This window comes from Bubalus bubalis, chromosome 5, assembly GCF_019923935.1.
Source record: "Bubalus bubalis isolate 160015118507 breed Murrah chromosome 5, NDDB_SH_1, whole genome shotgun sequence".
In the NCBI taxonomy this organism is placed as follows: Eukaryota; Metazoa; Chordata; class Mammalia; order Artiodactyla; family Bovidae; genus Bubalus; species Bubalus bubalis.
The window spans coordinates 54823274-54847843 of NC_059161.1; the positions used below are offsets into that span (position 1 = coordinate 54823274).

The window sequence follows — 24570 nt, forward strand, 5'->3', positions numbered from 1 at the left end:
ACACCCGGACAGTCTAGGTTATCAGTCAAGTTCAATCCCAGGAAACTCGGAGAAGTTTGTCATTTATGATGCCACTCACTTGGAACGTCACAGAAAAAGCTGTCCTTGTGGAAGTTCCAGTCAACTTCTCTCTTCTCTCTTTCATAATGATCGTCTGACCATCTATCATCCCGATGGCTGAAACAGAACACAATTTGATCTTCAGTTAAGTCCTCACCATTCCAAGGATGAGAAGCCTACTGGTAACAATACTGCCTCAAAGCCATGACCTATTTAGTGCTTGGTATGAAGTTGGACGGATGGGTATAAGCAACCACCATTAATTTTCTCACTCCTGAAAAAGGAAAAAAAAAAAAAAAAACCCAAACCCAAACCTTCACTAACAGACAACACAATCTTAAAAGACAATGACAATTTCAACACATTCAGTGGTAAAGATTTTGAGCCACACATTTTAGATGTAATCGTTTTGCACAGGCAGTTTGTAAGTGGAATTCATTAGCAGTGTTTTGTCTAAAAGTTAATAAACGGTTACCTTTTGGCTTGTTCATCTGCATATTTAAAGGGGTAATTTGCTAATGTTGCTTTGTATCCTGTATTTTTCACCATGTTATTCCATGTGACCAGTCTCTGGCCTATTGCAGTCCCTCTTGGTTCAAAACCCTAAGGCAAAATATTACAAATTCCCATTAGTGTACTTCATTTCAGGCTAAGTATAGTTATAACAGCTTGGGAAGGCAATGTCAAGGTGATGGATAGCTTTCAACAGAAAATAAATATGCTCCTCACAGCTACTCCAGAGGTGAACTGCATTAAACCAAGATGATTTGACATAATAATGATCACCTATTTACTGTGACAAAACGGCCTGATTCTTTGGTATGTTACATATCTCAGCAAAGAGGAGGATAAAAAACTTATCTGAAGCTTCTCTTCCATATGCATCCCTAGCATTTAGTAAATACTTATCTTTATGTTATAAAACATTATGGTCAAATTAAATTATGTTATGCATGTTTTACAAAGAGTTTATTGTTATCATTATCCTCATTCATATTTTCCTCCCTATTCCACACCCGAGGGACATCTTTCAATACTTAAAAACAGACCCTGCTCTCTCTTAGTAACACTGAAATTCCTTTAACTTCCTCAGGAAAAAAAAGGTGATATTCTGGTTTTAAAGATTTTGTGAAAATGTTTTTATAGTCTGCAGATTCTCCAATTTACAGCTTTTTAGCTTAACATGGAGACCAAGAAACAGATTTCCAGATTTTTGAAGGTGAGCAAGTTCCTTGACCGCCTTTGAGAACCTGAGAATACAAACAAGTCTTTCCTCTTTCAGAAAGTGACTATACTTACTGATGGCTTGAGAAGGTTTCAAAAGAGAGGGTACTAGATAGCATAAGACAAAGTGTCCTAAAATGCTTAATCTTTTGAGATGATCGAAGGCTAAATAAAATAGACAAGCAGAGTCTATTGGCTCAGTTTTCCTTACCAGCAATGGATCAGAGAAATCAGGAAGCTCTGGCACTAATACTCCAACCAAGGCACAGACCACGATGAACACCGTGCACATGCCCAAGACAACCACAGGCCAGTCTGCTATCAGGGCTGCGTAACTACAAAAGCAGAGAGAGATCACAGAGAAAGCCGCTTAGAAGCAGAGTAAAGTTTTTTCACTACCTAACAGAGCAATTTGTTAATTCTTCCTACTTCAAACCTAGTACAGGTATTTATCAATGAAAAAGCTAATGAGATTATAAACTGTTGTTCCTCAGTTGCTAAGTCTTGTCTGACTCTTTGTGACCCCACGGACTGTAGTATGCTAGGCTTCCCTGTCTTTCACTATCTCCTGGAGTTTGCTCAAATTCATGTCTGTTGAGTCGGTCATGCTATCTAACCAACTGAAAGTGAGCATAATGTCCATTTCTGACAAGTAATATTTCATTGCTATATCTGTGCCTAGGAAAAAGATCTTGAATCTACACTTTTGAAGTGGAAAGAAATATATTTTAACAGAGGCTCCATCCTCTTTGCAGTCTCTTCCAGAACTTTTGTTTCTCTGGTTATTCCTTTCTTCCTACTTTCACTCCATCACTTCTTGAAAAAGAACCCAGCCCATAAACAGGTTCAGGTAAGCTTTAAGAATTGTTGTTTTAGATGCTAAGTCATGTCCAACTCTTTGTGACCCCATGGACTGTAGCCTGCCAGCCTCCTCTGTCCATGAAATTCTTCAGGCAAGAATACTGGAGTGGGTTGCCATTCCCTTCTCCAGGGGATCTTCCCGGCCCAAGGAACAAACCTGCGTCTCCTGCATTGGCAGACAGAGTCTTTACTGCTGAGCCACCCGGGAAAGCCTGTAAGTCTTAAGAATAACCAAACCAAACTGAAACCTCCCCATAAACCTATTAACCTTCCTTTTAGTTAAAACAAAAAGTTGGACACAGAACAATAATGAACTTATCCACTAGACTGTGAGCTACATGAGGGCAGAGACTTTTGATTTGATTGACTGGTTGATTTAGTACAGTATTAGTGCCTTCTTTTTGCTAAACATTTGTATACTTTCTTTTTTGAAAATTATTTTTTATTGGAGTATAGTTGTTTTACAATATTGTGTTAGTTTCTACTGTACAGCAAAATGAATCAGCCATACACATATATATATCCCTTCCCTTTGGAATTCCTTTCCATTTCAGGTCACCACAGTGCACTAAGTAGAGTTCCCTGTATCTTCTCATTGGTTATCTATTTTACACAAAGTATCAGTAGTATGTATATGTCAAACCCAATCTCCTAATTCCTCCCATCCCTTCTTCCCCCTTGATATCCATACAGTTGTTCTCTACGTCTGTGTCTCTATTTCTGCTGTGCAAATAGAAAAATGATATAGATGATCCTGTCTGCAAAATAGTGTCTTTTAAAAGGTGCTTGGTCACTATCTATTGATTAGTATATAAACACCCATATATCTATCTTCCCTCAATTCTCTAATCACCATGGCCTGGCTGTGGTTTCTTACTACATTTCAGAAACTCCTCTCTGTTACCAAATCCCACAATCAAGTCATTTCTCCCAATACCCTTCCCACACCCTCCTTCACTATCTTCCACTGAAAGACCTGTTTCTGGGCCCTTCTGTAAGATCTTGGACCAGGCCTTCCTAACCTGATGCTTGCAGATCTTGCTAACAACTTAGTGCTTAATAGAAGTTGACTAAATTGAACTCTTCTAAAATTCAAAATGTATTCTGCCAACTTCAGGTTTCTTGAACTTTTATCAGAGAAGAAAAGAAACATCTAACTTCTGGACAATTACTCTTTAAGTCTCAACAGTGTTAGCTCATTGGGCTGCTGTGATGGCTATTTACAGCTCATTTGAAATAGACTTCTTGCTCAGATATTTTGAGTTTCTTCTTTAAAATCATGCTGGCAGTTTAAAGAAAGCTTGTGGCTCTACAATTCTGAAAAAAGCTACAAGATGTCTCTAAGAATAGATGGCTGATTTTTATATTCTGATTGCTCAACTTCATAGATCTGGATTCATAGAGATATTCACATTAAATAAAATATAATTATGCTTTAAGGGAGCACTTGCACAGGCATTTTTCATTATTTTTCTTTTAAAAGCAACCTTAGGAGAATAAAGAATAATAGCTTGCACCCACTAAGAGTTCCAGTTGCTCTGATGCTTTACATAGATTATCATCTCACAGAATTCTCACAACAAATTTATGAGATGGAACTGAGGCATGGTCAGGTTGAATAACTTGTTCAAAGTCACAAGCTGGCCCCGGTCATGAAACAAGTATGTCCTCGGGATGTAATGTACAGCATAGTAACTATAGTTAATAATACTATACTGTATATTTGAAAGCTGCTAGGGGAGTAGATTTTAAAAGTTCTCACTACAAGAAAGAAAAAAATTTTGTAACTATGTGTAGTGATGAATGTCAACTAGACTTATTGTGGTGATTATTTCACAATACATATGAATATCAAATTATTATGTTATACACCTGAAACTTATATAATGTTACATATCAATTATATCTTTAAAAAAAAGTCACAAAGCTAGGAAGCCAGGTAGTCTGCTTTAAGAGTCTGGCTTCTTAGCCACAATGATATCATCTTTTGCTTTGAACACAAGAGAAACAAAAGACATCAAGAATAAATCAACTTGCCGCAAACAGATGCTTTCCAAAACTGTCATTTAGGATTAAATTCCTAAGCCACACTCTTAATTTCTCTGTACAAAATCATATAGACCCAAAGGACTTCAAGTTTAAACATGATTCACTAACTGTAAATTCTGCATTTAAAAACTCATTAAGGAAAAATTATGCTAGATAAGGTGGAATAACTTAATAATAATCCTGAATGTATTGAAAACACATAAATCAGAATATGTTGATTGTAGTTATTCAAATGTAAACACCAAGTGGTCAGAATCGTTCGTATTTCCAGAACACACCCAATGCTTATATTTTCTATACTTTATTTCCTCCTCCACCAAATGCAAACCAAGATGAAAGTAACTGGTTTGAAGCAATAAAATCCTTTGTCAATAGCACATTTGAGACTTTCTGTTCATTGCTTCAGGTTTAAAAAAAAAGTCCTTTACATTTTAGACCTTTAAAATATCAGCCCTATGAAGTGAAAAGGGCTCCAGGCTTACACAATTACTCATTATACTTTATATTAAATGGATCGATTTTCTTTCAAATAAACCAGAAGTTATGCATTTTTACCTACAAACATGTTATCAATAGAAGGCCATGGGCCCCAAATTGCTTAGTTTTCATACTGTGGTTTAATTTGCCTATATAATGACTTTTTGTTTGTGTCTTGAAAAATCTGCACACATGCACAGCAATCTTAAAAACTCATTCAATAATTGCTTTTTCTTGCTTTTGAAAACATTTGGTTTTGATTTTACAGCACTGCTCTCTACCATATCTGTGCATGGACTACATATGGAAACTTTACGGTATTAGTGATTTCAGCACATTTCTTCCAAACACATTTAACCTTACCCTTTTACAAGTCCACTTCCTCACACAGCACATGTTTCACATGTTAACCTTTCCTAGAGACAACTGCTTGCACTTAAGAAATGGAATCACCATCCTGAGGACATCAAGCACCACGGGGGGAAAGCCCTAACTCTTTTGAGTAAATATCACTCAGACTGTGGTTTCTCCTAAATATCACACAGTGACTGAGGCTATTTCTGCTTCCTGCTGTCTATGCTAAGATGTTGTGTAGCTACGGTCACCATGTGGGAAACAAAAGTTTCATATATAATATGAAACCCAGACAATGGTTGTAATATTATGACAAAAATCTAATAAAGCAGGAAAACTGGAGAAGTAAAGGAAATTAAAAATGACCTATAAATCTTACAGCTACATTTTTCTAGCTAATTCCCTTCATGATGCATCTGAGTTCAAGGTACATATTCTAAGTTTAAATTTGAATAAAGGACCTGTGCATTCTTTTCTCTGAAAAGTCAACTACACATGCATTGGAAGAATTTCCCAAAGGACCACTCTTTTACTATACTATGTTCCTCTGTATACCATGTAGTAATTGTCTTTCATCTGCCTGATCTAATTTTGTACATCTTTAGACCACACTACAACATAACTGTACATGCCATCCACTTCTCTGGCTCCTGGATGACAGCAGGCAGTCTTTTCTTAATGACTGACTGACCAGGTGATGGTTTTCCTCAAGGCCCTACTGCTGTATCAGCTGCTTAGGTTAGGCCCGCAGCACTACCCATGGCACTGTTGGATTGGATTGGCCGAAAGTTTATTTGGGTTTTTTACTTGGTACAGAAAAACCTGAATGAACTTTTTGACCAACCCAATATAAAAGAGCACATCATCATCTCAAGAGGTCACGTATCAAACAGTACAGATATGAAGGATTCATTCTCCTTCTATAAAATGACAGATAACAGAAGGAGCAGGGAGAATGGATTGCGTTTGTGGGTGAACTGCACATCTGAGTGAGTGGGCAGGCTGCCTAGCACCCTGGTCCAGGCTGTTCCTGCCCTGCTAAAGTTTTCATGAGGTGTATCGACCTTGATGGCTCAAGTGGTAAAGAATCCTCCCTGTGGTGCAGGAGACTCGGATTTGATCCCTGGGTCAGAAAGATCCCTAGAGGAGAACATGGCAACCCACTCCAGTATTCTTGCCTAGAAAATCCCACGGACAGAGGAGCCTGGTGGGCTATAGTCAATGGGGTCGCAAGGAGTTGGACACGACTAAGCACACACGCATACATGGGAAGTCCCTCAAACATACTCATAGATTCTCAATCACGTTATTATTGGGTTTACTCTGGAAAAAGATCAGCAATAACTGTTAAAACAAATAAATGAAGTATCTTACAGGGCGAACTTATGCTCATGTGACATTATAAGGGGGACCTGTTTTAAATGGACCATTTGTATTACAATAAGACCCTCCATAGTAAACTTTCCTCTCTTAGTTTACAAAGATCTAAACTTTTGACTTTTGCTGCCTTTCTGGAAACCCTCTCCTCTTTCTCCCCTTCCTTTCCGAGCGGAGAGCCAGGCTTTAGAAAGTATGAGTACCTCGGACCTGAGGCCTCTTTTCCTGACCAACTACCCAGTCCTTAACCCTTAATAGCCTGGCTTTTGCTCTGGTGAGTCTTCTGAAACTGCCAATGTCAATTGTCTTGGTTTTCATCTTCTTTTACCTAAGAAATATTTAACGCTTTAGCTACTGCTTGCTTCCTAAAAAAAATCTCTTCCTCCTGTGTTTCTAAATGTTATTAATCCTAACTTTTCTAGTGGCATCAACTATCAATTTAGTGGAATATTTGAAGCCTATGGAATTTCACAGAAGAAAACAGTACAGAACTCTTTCTTGTGAAGTAATAAACTCATTCAACAGTTAGTATTACATAGTAAGGACGCAGGTTTTCTGGGAATAAAATCATAGTAGATATGGATATTATCCTCAAGGAACTTAGAGCCTAATTCAGAAAATCAGACAGGTACACAAATACCTACAGAACTAGGTCAACAGAGGTGTATGTTTACAAGGATGCAGATAAAAAATTTTGTGAATTCTATGAAGGAAAAGATTACTGCCAGCTAGGGTGGGAAAGGGGAATCAGAAAAAGCTAATTTTAGGAAGAAGTTGTATTTACATGTGCGTATATTGAAAAGAAGAAATGAAAACTTTTAAAAATACAAATCTTTTAACAGAGAAAAATACATATGACTCTTTCAAAATGTAAGACTTTTGGTCATTTAAGAAGACCCTATTATTTCCAGAAAAATGGAAATTCATTTTCTTCATGTGTCATATTTACTTTATGACACATTTTCGTATAACCTCTTTCCTTCATCTTTTTTCCATATTTTTTGTTGCAAAATTCGGTAAAAAAAAATGTAGTATATGCATACCATGGAATATCATTCAGTCGTAAAAAGGAAGGAAATTCTGATGCATGCTCATGGATGACACTTGAGAACAATATGCTAAGTGAAATCAGATAGTCAAAAAAGGACAAATGCTGTACTCTTCCACTCATATGAGATGTTAGAGTAATGGAATTAATAGAGACAGGGAAGAATGGTGGTTGCTGGGAGCTGGGGGGAGGAAGAAATGAGCAGGTACTATTTAATGGGTACAGAGGTTCAGTTTTGCAAGTTGAAAAAAGTTCTGGAGACTGATGGTAGTGATGTTTGTACAGTAATGTGAATGTACTTAATGCCAGAGAAGTGTACACTTTAAAATGGCTAAGATGGTAAATTTTATGCTATGTCTATTTGATTACAATTTACAAATTAATATTTTTAAATATAAAAGGAATTTACTAATTAAAATTTATGTAGCAATCTTATTCCAAAGAAAGAATAACTTTCCTGAGGAAGGCTTCAGAGATATCAGCATCTGAGCTTCCTTAGCAAATGAATTTCAAATATCATGAAGAATTTCTTAACAACCTCATATTTGGAATCACCATGCAAAAGGACATCTGATGAGACAATGCTTTTTTTTTGGAAACATTTGTCCATTTAAAACTTTGATTTTCTACTAAAAAATGCAAACTTAAAAATTTTCACATAAAAAAGTACCTCCATCTTAACATGACAACAAAATTTTTATGAAGAGACACAGATGATCCATCTGAAATAAACTGCTGTGAGTTCAAGTCATGGCAGTTGGCTGGATGGTTTCTCTCTCATCAATAAGTAAGACACTGAGAAGCCAAGCCATACAGGAAAGAATTCAAAATAATCATGCAAATATAAATGATCAAAGTGAAAGTGAATGTTGCTCAGTCGTGTCAGACTCTTTGCGACCCCACGGTGTACAGTCCATGGAATTCTCTAGGTCAGAATACTGGAGAGGGTGGCCTTTCCCTTCTCCAGGGGATCTTCCCAACCCAGGGATTGAACCCAGGTCTCCCGCATTGCAGACAGATTCTTTACCAGCTGAGCCACCAGGGAAGCCCATAAATGATCAAACCCAACTAGAATTTAAAGGCTAAAAGACTCCCTTGGGATTAAAACCACTTTTTGGAGTTCAGGATTCCTCAAGCAGCCAAATCAGAGGAAATACAATTTTCCTTCACAAAAATACAAATGAGGAAGGCAAAAACAGCAGCAAAACGTAAAGAAAATACTAAAATGGGAAAAGCACATACTTATTTCATAAGATGATCCAGACTACTTTACCTTTTTGGTAACTTGAAAGGTCTGGATGGTCTGGAAAAAAGCAAAGGAAAAACAATCAGAAACAAGGCATCATAATATAAACAAATGCTTTATATATACATATAACATTTCACTTATTATCTCTCCTTATGAAAGAATCCTTGAAGAGTTAAAAAAGACATGTCTATTTGAGAGATTTTGGATTTAATAATGAATGTTGCCCACCTTGTATGCCAGTAGGTGGCATATTCTCAGACGTTCATCACACCCTCCTAGGGGAATCATAGTCATACCAGACATTCTCCAAACCTATAGCTACAGATTCCCTCATCTCTCTCACAACAGGAAGCCACGTACCTCTCCAATCCGAGCTGCTTCTTACTTACATCTTTTTTCTTTTAATTTGGACATCAATACCTTCCTCAGCTAGAAATATCATATCATCTCTTCAGTTACAAAATTCACTGCTCATGTTTCACCATGCTGGAAGACAATGGTTCTCCCCGTGTGAGATGAAGACCCCTGGGAGTTCCTCATATCCTTCACAGAGAGGTTTTTCAGGGCCTCCCTTTTCCAACCCCATACCTCTTTAAGGCTGGGTTTCGTCCATAATATTATATACTTCAACCAAACAGCAGACTGCAATAGACTGATGGCAGAAGCAAGCATGAGAAGCCTGCTGTCTCCTATTAAATCACACATCAAAGAGACTTACAAAAATGTGAAACAGTGCTAATCACCTCACTACAGTTTTTTTTTTCATTTTGGAAATTATTTTTCATAACTTATGTTAACATGTAAAGGGCTTACAGTCATTATTTTAAAAGAGTTAAATTAAAAAATTTAAATTTCTCAGTTTCAATTCCAATGTGGTACATATCAGATATAACACATAAAATATTAATACCTCTGGATCCTTAATAATTTTGAAAGTGTAAAAAAGTTGTGAGATCAAAAGGTTTGATAACCATTACAATAATACTGAGAGGATACTTAAATATTTGCTTAGTAAATGAGTAATTTCCTACCTGTGTACTCTCTCCTAATCTGAAATCTACCACCAGGCTATACCATACTTTGAGGAAACAAAACAAAATGAAACATCTATTTTTGGTTTTTCTACTTCAATCTATTACTCTTTCAGTAGTTAGACCTCTGTTTTAGATTTTCTTTGAGATCTAAAGTTTCCTTTCTTATTCTTCCCTCTCTTATTTATATGTCTTACTAATATATATGTATTCATTCTTTAAAAAATATTTATTTAACTCCTGGTATTGCCATGAATGAGACCAACAGGGTCCCAAACTTCATGGAACTCACATTCCAGAATGCACTTTGTATCAATCTGCTTACAGAAAAGATGCATATGTTCTAAATTTCATGTGTTTTGCACATGTCCTCGTTGATGACTCTAAGCCCCTTAAAAATATTATACTCAAGGAGATGAAACAACCCCAGAGATTGCAAGCACTGGAAACAGTCTTAGAGAAGACATATCCCAATTCCATCCCAGTCCTATTTTCAGAGATGAGCCTCTGTTTGCCTTTGGTCATTCAGGGTCTTAGGAACAGAGCTGTAGAGAGAATTCATGTTTCCTGATCCCCACTTTGCTGTTCTTAGTCTTGTGTGTGTCAATCTGTAATACCAAGGGGGGAAAATGACATAGGGATAATTATAAAGTATTCATCTGTCATATATGAAAATAAGTAGTATTTCTGTGGGGAGATATGGAATTTAGAGTTTCTAGTAAGAAGAGCGTAAGAGACCTTGTTGCTTCACAAATAAATATGAGACCAAATATTTGTGAATATTCTTTAGCATTACTAAAGAAATCAACTCTAAAATGTATTATTTTAAAATATATATACAATAAAGAGAATTCCCTTTAAAAGCTAAAAACTGACATTAAAAGCACACACAGGGACCTATCTTATTTGTGCTCACACCTCCAGAGTCTAGTATAATGCAGGGTCCCTTGTAGATGTCAGATCAGAGTTTTCTGAATTAATGAATTAGTTAATTAATGAATCTTTTATTAATGAAAATTAATGAATCTTTTATTACTTTTCTCAGGTTTGACAGATGTGAAATCAGTAGTCAATGGACAGCAAGAAAATGAAGACATAAATATCAACACAAGTAAATTTAGCTCTATTTTCTATTTGTTTATCTACCTGTTAAACACATACATAGACACAAACGTACCCTCTGTAACTTAAACACATTCATATCTGTGAATCCTAAGCTTTACTACCCACTTTACTTCCCTTTTATTCAATGCTGCAAGAATCATTAATTTGGTGGCTAATCAGAAAGGTTAAAGTAAAAACTTCTTTAAAAGTGCCACAGACATTTCTTACATATCTAATTGTAACTTATGCTCAGTAATGTCTGACTCTTTGTGACCCCATGAACTGTAGCCCATCTGGCTTCTCTGACCATGGAATTCCCCAGGTAAGAATACTGGAGTGGGTAGCCATTTCCTTCTCCAGGGTATCTTCCCAACCCAGGGATGGAACCCAGGTCTCCTGCATTGCAGCCAGATTCTTTACTGTCTGAGCCACCAGGGAAACCCAAATGCATACACAGATGCCAAGGGAAATCTACCAAGGGAAAATCCCCACAGTCTTCTCAAATATAATTATATATTGATGTTTTTAAAACTATGTTTTACTGAGATACAGTTCACATTTGTTGTTGGTTGCTAAGTCATGCCCATGCCTTGCAACCCCATGACTGCAGCACGTCAGGCTCCTCTGTCCTCTACTATCTCCTGGACTTTGCTCAAATTCATGTCTGTTGGGTCAGTGATGCTATCTAACCATCTCATCCTCTGCTGTCCTCTTCTCCTTTTGCCTTCAATCTTTCCCAGCATCAAGGTCTTTTCCAAAGAGTTGGCCTTTCCCACCAGGTGGCCAAATTATTGGAGCTTCAGCTTCAGCATCAGTCTTTCCAATGAATATTCAGGGTTGATTTCCTGTAGGATTGACTGCCTTGATCTCCTAGATGTCCAAGGGATTCTCAAGAGTATTCTCCAGCACCACAATTTGAAAGCATCAATTCTTTGGCACTCAGCCTTCTTTATGGTCCAGCTCTTACATACATGACTACTGAAAAAACCACAGCTTTGACTATATAGACCTTTGTAGGCAAAGTGATGTCTCTGCTTTTTAATATATTCTCTAGGTTTGATACAGTTTTCCTTCTAAGGATAATTATTCCATTTAAAGCACACAAGTTAATGGGTCTTAGTGCTTCCACAGAGTTGTGTGACCATCACTACAACCACACACTGCTTTTTAAAGAACATGCTATCTTAACTCTAATGATGAAGCTATTAATGAGCTTTGTGAGAAGATTTATTTTTACAGAGAGGGAGACAATGACCAAAGAAGCCAGTCACTTAACTTGTACACAAAACCTTAATTTGTCACTCTCACTTTTCAAGTTACACATCCTCAAAACTACCTCTTGAATTTCCACAAGAAATTAACAGATTTTGCTGTCTTTAGACTGAAGGTGATCCCCAGAGCCATAGCTATGGGCTGGATCATACCCAGAAGTTGCAAAAAAAAAAAAAAAAGATGTTTTATTATATACATTTTGGGTTGTTACAAATATAAATATTCTTTTCCCTCCTATTCACCCCTGTTAACTTTTTTTTAAACTGAGAAATTCATGGATCTACAACTAGTTTATTCCCAAGGGACTTTCTGTCAACTATGTATTCATCACATTCTTTCTGCTTGAGTAAAAACTTCATTTTATGTTAAAGTTGAGACAATAAGTAGAGATTGTTGACATCAGTTGAGAAAGAAAAATTGAGGTTACCGCAAAGATACCTTCTGGGAAAACATTAGATCCCTTTGAAGTTTTTATACTAATGGACATGACAAACAGATGTTTGAAACACCAAAACCACAACTGCAGGTAAAACATGAAACCTGTTTGATTTATGGTTTAAGGTGTTGCCATCTTGAATTCTGCCCTACAGTCTCTTACCAGAACATAGCTGTTTAAGGCAGGCGAGGGAATCCACCACATACTTTCATGATCAAAACTGGTCTTTCTTCATTTGTACCATCTTTCTGATTTGCTACTTTTAATAGCTATCTAATAAAATCTGCAGAATGATTTTTTTTCCTCCTAACCTCAGTCTTGTGTTGCTAAATAACAACTGGTAAAAACAAAAAGAGAGAAACCATGTTTTTCCAAGGTTCATTCACCTTTTAATAGCATCTGGTCAAAACCCATGCCAAAAAAACAAATAAAAAATAATAATATTAGGTGGAAACATCTGCTTGTTCTTTGGTTAGGGTTGTAGACATTTTCTTTTCTGCTGAGAAAAAGCCCCAAGGTGGATGACATTTGCAGGCTCCACGACACAACTTCTACAGGCTGTATTGTAAATAAGCTTGGGTTGTGCACAATCCCCAGATGACCAGCTGGAGTGTCATTCTCTCTCCCACTCAAGAAAATATTTCTGTATGTGACTGGGTAACAGTGACATGATTGTCGAGCTAAATTCAACTCTTCTTTCAAAAAAAGAAATAAAGCACTTGCACTCAGTTCTCATGCTAAGTAAGTAATTGCCTCTGGCACTTCACATTTGAGAACTGTAATAGCAGTTGAGAACCTTGGCTCCAGCTCAGATGACCAGTGAATTGTGGTATGTGCACATATATTGGTCAAGGGACCAACTAACGAGAGTGTAGAGTTCTCAGAAGAAGGGAGGGTGGGGGGTACAGAGAAAGGTAACCATGATAATGGGGGTTGGGGGATACACAGAAGGAAGATCTTTTAAAAAGGTCATTAAAAAAAGTATGAGAGGGAAAAAGTTAACAGGAAACAGGAAGGAATGTAGAAAAGCTACAAATGGTCTGTTTCTTGGTTTCCTTCACCTTTCCTCTTTCTTTTGATAAATTTTGGGAAAAGAATGGCAGATTGTAGGGTGAGGAAAATGGGACTGCTAAAACATGAAAACATTCCACCCATCTAGAGAGCTCAATTGTTGAGATAACTGCAGAATTAATATAACAACTTAGAAAGGGACTGTATCAAGTTTCACAAATTCCAAATAGCTCTTCCTAGCATTCAGGAAAACCAAAGCTGTGGAAAAAAACAGTTCTGTATATTTCTGAACAACTAAAATGCTGTGAAGGAAATACATTTTCCACTTCATGGTAGTAACCAAATTTAAATTAAAAAATGCTTAAAGTAGCATATTTTAGTCTCAGTAGTTCCATATTTTAGTCCCACAGGATTGCGCCACATTGCCTTTTTATAAAAGGGGTATTCTGCAATTAATAACTTCAGTTCAGTGCTGGCATGTTACAAAGAAAGTATCTGAAAATAAAGAATCCACACTTTGATAAGCATTCTTTAAAAGATTTCCAACACAAACAAAACCAATCTTCATCACTAAGTATTTCCATGAATCATCACTGGCACGCTTGGGGTCTAACGTGAAGATGAAACAGATACCCTGTAGACAAGCTAAGCTTGGCCTTTAATTCATCTTCATGCACCAGAGCTGAATGTTTATGGTCTGTGTCAAGTGATTTGAAAGATAACAATAACTGCAACTACTTGCATAACGCACGTCCTGACTGCTCAAGAGATGCTGACTCAAAAGTACTGGTCACTTTGACATCTCAAACTGCTGTAACTGACCAGAGTCCCACTACCATAAAAAAATATAAACTAGGAGAGGGGCTTCCCTGGCAGTCCAGTGGTTAAGACTCTGCTCCCAAAGCAGGGAGCTCGAGTTTGATCCCTCCTCAGTTCAGTTCAGTTCAGTTGCTCAGTCGTGTCTGATTCTTTGCGATCCCATGAATCGCAGGACGCCAGGCCTCCCTGTCCATCACCATCTCCCGGATTAAAATCCCACATGCCTTGGGGCCAAAAAAACCAAAACATAAAACAAAAGCAATATTGTAACCAATTCAATAAAAACCTTAAAAATGGTCTACATAAAAAAATCTTAAAAAAAATAAACGAGGAGAGCAGGAAAAGGTTGGACGTGGACTAATATTTAGAGAGCATGTAATAAATAGACATCTCTTTATAAGTGTTAAAAAAGAAATTGAGCAGAAATTAAATATTTGAGTATGAGGCAACTGTCTTTAAGAAAACAGGTGAACTTAGTAATCAAAAAATGTGAGTTAAAACAGATAAATAACTCGGTCCTAGTGGACAGCACAGGGAACTACATTCAATGTCTTGTAATAACCTATAATGGAAAAGAATCTGAAAAAGAATATATTTGCCTGTATTAAAAAATGTGAGTTAAAGTCGAAACCAATGAAACTCATTAGTTGAACGATCTTGAACAAGTCCTTTAATTTCTCGGTATTTGTGAGGAGTGAATACTACAAAGAACGGACTCTGAGTAACAGTTTTCTGTTACTACGACTAGCATTCCTGTTAATTCCACTACCAGCACCACCACCATTACTAGGCGCTCATCCCGAAATGGCACTTACGCATCAGTAAGGGAGTGACGCAGAAGACTAATGAAGGCTCAAGTGTACTGTGCTTTTGTTCATAAGCATAGTGAACCTTTATGATTTACTTTACAAGATGCAAGCGGCACTTGCTACTGGCTGAATGTAATAAAAATAAATGGTATCATACCCGCAAGCCTAATTAGAACAAGAAGTTGTTAGAACTGTAGGAAACTCTAAAAGTCTTCCCTCTAGTCTTTGTTTTCATATAACAAAAGAGAAAAAGGTACAAGGTTACAGAGAAAGTCAATGAAGAGCCAGGTCTAGAATGTGAATTTTCTGCCTTGATCCTGTACTTTTGGCCACAACCTGGAAAAGAGTACACTGATGGAGGTTATGAGATACTGCCTGTGAACCACAATGGAAAGCAGGGCAGAACAAGATCTTATTTAAGAGCAAATGGTACGTGTTCATAAGCGTGCATTTGCAAGGATGTTCACTGAGGTGTGGTTTACAGTAAGGAAAAAAGTGAGAGCAACCTAAAGGCCCATTTATTAATAGAAGGATGCTTAATTAATGGTAGTGCGTCTATACTGTGGAACACTGCACAGAACAAATTCTCAGAGGTACACTTACACAGATGTAGACTGATACAGAAAGGGTGCCAAGACAAAGTGAGAAAGTTCAATATGATTTCATATGGCATTTTTGAGAAAAACTATATAAAATATGTAAATGTAAAAATTCAGAAGGGAACATGGCAAATCAATATCCTTGTTTACCATGAGAGAAGGAATCAAGAGTGAGTGTTACCTTATATTTTTGAATCCTTCATGAGAACGTATTCATATATTCGTTGTACAGTTACAAAGAAATGGGAGAGAACTTTACAGAGAGAAATTGCATACTTACTCATTTAGGTACATATGACTGAAATATTTTATTTGAAAATTTCTCTCATTGACATAGACTTTAGGAAGAATGAAAACATCCCAGCTAACTATATACTAGATGAAAATAGCTAACACTATACACAGATCATAAATTATCAAAGAACTTAAAACAAAATACATTTAATATAAAATCTACAGTTAATTTTGTTCAATTCAAATATTAACTGCACAGTTTAAATGACACCACGTAATCTGATCTTCACTGGAATCACCTGGGTAGCTTATTTAAAAAAGAGATTTCCAGGGTCCTCAGGGATCTGGTTCAGTAGGTCTTGGAATAGAGCCTACACAGTCAGAGCTTGAACCACTGCTTAGGACAATCTGCCAGGAAAATGTGACTTCCAGACAAGAAGCAATTAGAGAATAGTACAAGAAAATAATAAAAACTTAAAGGTATAGTACAAAATATTGAGTAGGGGAGATGATATTGGAACAGAGTATTCCACAAAGAACAGCAACTGAACTCGACATGAGTAGAATTTGAACTAGGTCTTCAAGGATAGTTAGATTTCAGACAGATAAATAGGAGGCACAGTTTCCTTGGAAACAAACAGTACTAAGTCCTGTGCCAGACACCGTCCCATAGCAGCGTGAGCAATGGCAACAGGACTTAATGAGGGAATAGTGCAGAGCGCTACTGGACCAGACTGGGAGCTAGTGTAGTGTTCTAGGTGTACAGTGTGGGGCGAAAAAGAAATGACGAAGAGTTTAATCTTCCTTTAATGCTTCAGAAAGCCTCTAAGAATCTTATACATACATATGTGAATCAAAATATGAGGATCTATTGTCATAAATATATTATTATGTAATATATAATAAGATTGGGATTGACATATACACACTACTATATATAAAATGGATAGCTAATAAGAATCTACTATATAACACAGGGAATTCTACTCAATGCTCTAATGACCTAAATGGGAACAGAATCTAAAAAAGAGTGGATATTATGGGCTTCCCTGGTGGCTCAGACGGTAAAGAATCCGCCTGCAATGCGGGAGACCTGTGTTAGATCTCGGCTAGGAAGATCCCCTGGAGAAGGGCATGGCAACCCTCTCCAGAATTCTTGCCTGGAGAATCCCCACGGACAGGGGAGCCTGGTGGGCTACAGTCTGTAGGGTTGCAAAGAGTCGGACACAACTGAGTGACTAAGCACACACACGTACACACACATATTTATGTATAACTGATTCACTTTTCTGTACAGCAGAAACCAACACAACATTGTAAATCAACTATATGTCAATAAAATTAATTAAAAATAAATAAAAATTGGAAAGACAAAACATAAATTATTATATAATTATTATTAATTACATATTTATTATCTATGTTATTAATATAAAATATATAGATATAGTTAATATGTAATTATATATTCAATAATATTAAAAATATATATTACATGAAGAAAACTCTGGTGAACTTTTGGATAAATTTATATATTCTATGTATAACACACTTTCCTACTCTCAGTTATTTAGAACCCAGTTCTCCTGCATTGCAGGTGGTTTCTTTCCCATCTGAGCCACCAGGGAAGCCCATTAATATTTATTCAATATACATAATGATGAACTTTAAGTACAATGAGAAATGCCTAAAACTTCACTTATCTCTACATAAGGAATTAAAAATTGCTGCAGTACCTACTGAAATGAAGCTAGAGATAATTTGAATTACAACACAAAGGGGTTGTCCAAAAGGTTAGTCTGGAAGTTGAGGGCATAGTTCTTTATGTATATTTGAGAAGTTTCCATTAAGCCTGATTCAACAAATACATTTCTTTCCTTTCATTAAGGTAAGTTACACAAACATTTCACCACTTTCAAAATTTTATGGATCTTGGCTTCCCTGGTAGCTCAGATGGTAAAGAATTCACCTGCAATGCAGGAGACCTTTGTTTGATCCCTGAGTGGGAAGATCCCCTGGAGAAGGGAGAAGGGAATGGCCAGTATTCTGGCATGGAGAATTCCATTGGCAGAGGAGCCTGGCATGCTACAGTCCATGGGGTAACAAAGAGTCAAACACAGCTGAGTGACTTTCACTTTCACTATCTGTAAAAAAGTAAAAATGTTTGGCATTTTTATTACAAAGTATACAAATAAGAGTTTGTATGTTAATTAAAACCTCAATGAGGTCTATTTGCATTCCTGAAAATAAGTTATCTATTAATATTTTATTAATAGGACAAGACCTTCATCAATTAGACTGGAGATCAAAAGTATAAACATAATCATAATCCACAAACTTGCCAATTATTTTCTCCAATATTGCTGGTTTTCAATTTTGCATTTTGCAAAATTCTGCATTTTGTTCAATGTAAGAACTAAAGATCTTACACTGAGCAAAAGGTATTCAAACTCCACGTTAGAAGATTATTAATCTTTCTCAAATTCATTTCCCATATATTCTGGATTATTTTGGCCCCCACAAAATTATTCAGTATCAAACAAGTTTGAGTTTGGAAGGTTAAAAGTCACACCTGCTATCAAAAACTTTGGGGGGAGGGTGGGGAAGTTAAAAAAATAATAAAAATCCACTGTATCAAAATGAATTCCAACGGTGTAACCAATACCTTGCAGCTGTTGTGATATCTTCATTTTACTGGCTAGGAGGATAGACTATTCCCTCAACTACTATAGAAATTCTTTAGTTATGCTTTTCAGAACAACATATAGTGAAATTGATTTTTCTTCCTTAACTAAATTTTCTCATATTTATCCTTTAACTTAAAAAGTTACATTTATATAACTCAACAGTCTAGAAGCTTTACTAAAAGAGATCAAAGCAAAACTCCAACACAGTTTTTTATAAAAATAATACTGGCAGGAAAAGAGTCTTGTTAGCCAAAGTCAAGGTTAAAAAAAAAAAAATCAACTATGCTTAAAAGAATTAGACTGAGAAGAAATGAGAATTTTTGAAGAAAAACGAGGAAACCCCCAGGATGATGGGACCATGTGTCCTCAGGCTGTGTGCTGAGGGCCTCTTTCCACTCTGGCGTTAGGGTGATCAGGTGCTGTATTCAGTTCATAATGGTGCAGATTCTGTCTGCAACCCCAAAACCTATCATACCAAAAACCATTAAACCAGGTTGAGGAACTTATTCTAAGAATAATGTATTAACAAGACCACAGCGAGAAGTAAGAAGACCTGTTACTAACTTGGGGAATTAATCTGAGCTTTAACTTCTCTGGCTTCAATTTCCTCATCTTTGAAAGAGAGTTGGATTAAGTTATTTCTAAGGTCCTTTCCTGCTGTGAAATTCTATTGTACGCTCATGTGGAATTTCAGAGAATCCAAGTTACCACCTAAGTATTTCAATACTCTACCATGCCAAAAGTTGGGAAGCCAGGTTACCCTCATCAAAATTCCCATGTTGAAATACTTCAAGTGAATAATCAATTAAAAAACAACACCCCTCCCCATAAGGTAGGTAAGAATGAACTTAGGTTTTAAAATGATTGCTGGCTCCTTATGTGAATAGCTCGAGAGACTGGCTTTCTAAATAGCTAGATAAACGGTTTAAGGAAAAAAGGGAGTAGGTAGGAGGATGGGGCAGGGTGCTCCGGGTTAATGAACATGAAGACTGATGAACTGTGATGCCAGTAACACATTTTTGCTAGTATGTGTCAAAGGAAGAAGAAAACACTGCAGGGAATCATGCCAGGTTATCGAAGATGCTGGTGGTTAAGAAGTGGTGAGGAATCACCTAGTTCACCAGCCTAATACATTTTACCAGAAGAACACACATGACAAAGTGCCCAAGTTAAAAGGGCTATTCTGAGGAGACATATCTTCTGCTTTAATGTTAGCTTTGTTTTCGGATTATGAAACAAACACACACTTTTTCAAAAAATTCTGAAAAATGCAGAAAATTATGAAGGGACAAAAATCAGCTATATTCTTACTATACCAATCTAACCTCTGTAATTCTTTTTGATCTATTTCCTTTCAGTATTTTTTCCTTTGTGCCTAAATATACACCTTAACTATGTACACATTTAGGATCATACTAGATGCATAAAGTGTTACCACTTTTTATTATGAGTCTTTCCCATGTATTAATAATTAAAACCTTCTAAAAACAGGAAAAACATGAGTTTAGTAGCTGTATAATGTTTCATTCCCCAAATTCATTTAACATATGCATATAGCTGTAATCACATTAACATATTATTTTATGTCTCTTTTGCTTATATTAATATATATCTTTCCTACTTATTTATGAAAGAGTATAAAAGCTCTGAAACATCAAAATTTTCCTAGTTTGTGATACATTTTTCAACACGATTTTTGACATGCGTTCTAAAAATTTCAATGGCTGTATTTTCCTTTGTAATTTGGTTGACTACTTTTATTATTAAAGAATTATGCTTAATCCAGATGTCAGTTTTTTCCAATTCCACTTACTGATAATCTAGGCCAGGCCTATTATTTTGTGATGCTTCAATTATCATTTTCTACACGGTCTCACTTCAAGGGGAAAAGTAGAGTCCAAAAATTCATTTTTATAAAGTATATGGCATTTGAAACTGGGAATAATAAGCTGACCATGGTACACCTGTTCAGCTAGGAGACTGAGATTTCCATGGTCTGGCTGAGCCGCCCAAATCCATCCCAGCACACGGTTTGGCGCCATCTAGTAACAGTTGTTCTCTTGGTTTAATTATCAGCGGGGACACATGTGGATTTGGAGCTTGGCTCGGCCTTCCAAGACTATCATAGTGGTAATAGAAATCTCCCGGTTAGTTGGCACCCATTTTGTTAGCTAGATGCGGGGAAACTGGGCTGAGAAAGAAACACAAATACAGAGATCTTTCACTTCCTGAAAGAGAGTTGCCTATGATCAGATGATAAGAATTTGGGTCTGGCCCTGTTTGAGAATAGGGGTTAGGTGGAAGTCAGGAGCCCACTGAGTTTCTAAGGAGTTTTAAAGTTTTACACATACTAGGGTCTATTTGGTCCAATTATTTCCATAGAATCATAATGTTTTAGTTACTCTGGCTTCAAGACAGCTGAAGTCCCAGGATGGAATATATTTAGGAGATCCTAATTTCCTTTGAAGAATTAATAGATTCATAGTATTATTCTTGCGTTGGTAATTTGAAAACAATTTCAATTAGTGAAAGATTGAAAGAGATTTTTAAATGGGTCCCCAACCAAATATAGGAAACTTAACCCTTCGATGACATACACATGTTAAATGATAGTCTAGAACAAAGATTCTAAAGGAAATTACAGCTCATTTGGAAAAACTTCATAAGACAACTGCATGAACCTCAAGGGCAGTATTATAGCAAGTTTCCCCTATGCTTTCCTTGTGCACTGGTATTTCTTGCAAAGTAAACTCACATTCAATTTTAAGTCAACTGAGCACAGTAAGTTTTCCCAGAACCTGACTTATGTCATAGGTTGAAGTATTTTGGAGGAAAAGGCTTTACGTATGTAGAATCCAAGGGCTCTCTCTTGTCATAAATGTTAAAAACACCCTTTCTTTTCCTTCTTCCTGGCCCTAAATCTGTCTCTTCCACATGGAAAACAAATCTTTTTATAATCTTGGCTTACCTCTATCATGAAATGTTTGGCAGAAGGCTGGGAAAGATGCTTTATTACCTTCCCTAAGGAAGACTGTCCAAGGACAGCCCTTGATTTTCTCAGCATTATTAAATCATTCATTTTGTTATCTTTTCTCCACCCGAGAAATTCCAGTCTGCTAAGCACTTTTGAGCAGTAAAAAGTAAAAATGCAATTTCTACTTTCAAATACCAAAATAGGAAGATGGAAGGCTGACAGAAGATGCAAGTGGGGAAGCAAATAAGGCAAGGTGTGTGCAAGAATGTGATCATGTCACAAAAGACTCCATTTTTCAGATTCTGAAATAAAAATGCAGCTCATAGATTCAAAACAGATAACCAACAAGGACCTAGTATATAGCACAGGGAACTCTGCTCAATACTCTGTAATAACCTACACAGGAAAAGAATTTTAGAAAGAATAGCTACATGTATAAGTATAATTGAATCACTTTGCTGTATACCTGAAACTAACATAACATGGTTAATACTCCAATATAAAATAAAATTTAAAAATAAAATAAAAGTATGTAAAAGTTCAAAAATGCAGCTTAACTTTACTATCTTCAAATCAAGAGGAAAAAACATACATATTTAAACAGCAAGGTGGCAGCTCAGAGTGGAGCTTGGTTTATTAAGAAACTCTGCTGGGAGGAGGTGAGTATGGTAGCTGTTATTAAGCCTTCCTCCTAACCTCCAACCTCTCTCCCAATGCATAATCGGGAATATAAAATTTAAGAGAATGTTATCTCTGCTTCTAAGTGTATATATGGACTGGCCAAGAATGTGAAAGGATATTTTAGAATTAAAGAGGAGAGATTCCTAAATCCCTTATGTCATTCTTTTAAACCCTTGCTATTTTACCAACTCTTTGATAAGAGACACAAAGTTTAACAAAGTTTAAGTGTTCAATATGATGGATTTTACATCCATGGAACCACCACTCAGATCAAGACATAGAACATTTCCCAGAAACCCAAAAGGCTTGCATGTGCCCCTTCCAATCAATAATCACAATCAGAAGTAGCCAACATGCAGGCTTGTATCACCACAGATAAGTTTTGCCTAAAGTATCACCCTTTTCAAGATAGCCAAAGACAAAAGTTTAAGTTGAACCTTAGATAGCTAAGATTCAGGTTAGCTCAAGTTTGGGGAAACATATAAAAAGGAAGTTCCAATAACATTTTAAATGGGTAACTCCTGGATGAGTCATAAGTCAACTTCTTTTTGAAAGTTTTAGAAATATCTGTTCTAATGACTTATAAGGTACAGACCTTAGATTACCTATAAATGGCCTTTGATGAGCAACAGAATTTCACTGATCTACAGCAAACTAGTCCTAAAACCCCTATTGCTCTGCTTCTTCCAAAGTTCAAGATCTTTCCTGAGTCAACAATATCTAGTTACAGTAAATGGCTATGCTTACTTAGGGTGCAAGTACTTCAACTGAAGGAGTATACAGTACTCATCCTCTGACACTTTGGCAGGATATTTAAATAAAGATGTCCTACATGCTACTGTGAACTATGGGAATATCCATTACAGTGAGAACTCAGACAGGAAATGGGGATCTGAAATTTTTAACAGTTGAGAGTGGATGAAAAAAAAAAACAGTGAGCAAGATATTATGGAAATGACAGTCATGTGAAAGAGTGGAAAAGGAGTCTCCATCAACAGTGAGAGAGGTCAGGAGGGTCACAGCACATTAGATAAGAAGGAAAAGCATACAGTGATAGAATGCAAAAAAGAGGACTGCTGAAGAAGCGATGGTAAATGGGAATTACATGCCACTGAAGGAAGGAGGAGAAGAAATGAATTTGTCAAAAGAAGTCACTGACCCCAGGATTGCCCGGAAAGGAGTGATGGCATAAATTAGACTGCAAGGCATTAAAAAGGAAAGAGGTAATACAAAGTAAAAGCATTAAATATACTAATATTAAAAAAAACTAATAGTCAACATTTATAGAACCCGCTATGTGCCAAACACTGTCCTGAACACTTGACATATATTGAAGTGAAAGTGGCTCAGCTGTGTCCGACTCTTTGTGGCCCCATGGACTGTAGTGTGCCAGGTTCCTCCGTCCATGGAATTCTCCAGGCTAGAATACTGGAGTGGGTAGCAGTTCCCTTCTCCAGGGGATCTTCCCAACCCAGGGATTGAATCCAGGTCTCCTGCATTGCATGCAGATTCTTTACTGTCTGAGCCGCCAGGGAAGCCCTGACATATACTGAAAGATTTTTTAATTCTTAAAACAATCCTAGGCAGTAGAGTTTATAGATGAGGAAGTGAAGCACAGAAAGGTTAAATAAGTTGCCCAAGCTCACACAGTAAGTGTTAGAGGCAGGATTCAGACCCAGGCAATTGACTACAAGGCTCCCCCTTTTAATCTCAAAGGTGCACTCCACACAAGTTTCCACTCTTTTCATAATATAGCGGTCGGTAACGCTGCCTACGGCTCAGGGGTGGAGAGAGTCAACTATGCTTCGAGTAAATGACAGATAGAAGAGCACATGGAAAATGCTGCTAGAGAAAGTACGTTTAGGAGTTAGCAGTGAGGACCGAGTTATACCAGACTACATGAAGTCATAATAAGGAAGGTCTACAGTTTCCATCTTGTTATAACGAGCACTGGTTGGCAGTCTGGGAGCCAGAGCAAAGGCATCCAAAATCCTGAGGATGATAGCATGGAGTGTGACATTTAGACTAGAAAATATGATTTAGGCACAAATAAAATGTTATACGTAAAATGTGGAAAATCTATCTCTTACTACTAGCCTGGCCAAGTACCTGCTGTGTGACCCCCTGAGTGTATGCTCAATCGCTCAGTCGTGTCTGACTCTCTACAATCCCATGGACTGTAGCCCACCAGGCTTCTCTGTCCACGGAATTTTC

The 24570-nt window shown here is 36.8% G+C and overlaps 1 protein-coding gene across 5 annotated transcripts in view; it reads right to left on the minus strand.

Annotated features, from left to right (window-relative positions):
• DISP1 (dispatched RND transporter family member 1) overlaps window positions 1–24570 on the minus strand; it is a 218627-nt gene that overhangs the window by 14248 nt on the left and 179809 nt on the right. For 4 of the 5 annotated variants that reach the window (XM_006057256.4, XM_044943153.2, XM_044943152.2 and 1 more), the window contains exons 3-6: window positions 8724–8753; window positions 1496–1619; window positions 536–663; window positions 80–177 (exon numbers count right to left, since the gene is read on the minus strand). In XM_006057256.4, the coding sequence (XP_006057318.4) occupies window positions 80–177; window positions 536–663; window positions 1496–1619; window positions 8724–8753 (380 nt within the window). The remainder of the gene's footprint in view (window positions 1–79; window positions 178–535; window positions 664–1495; window positions 1620–8723; window positions 8754–24570) is intronic. The other variant, XM_044943155.2, reaches the window with a different exon arrangement.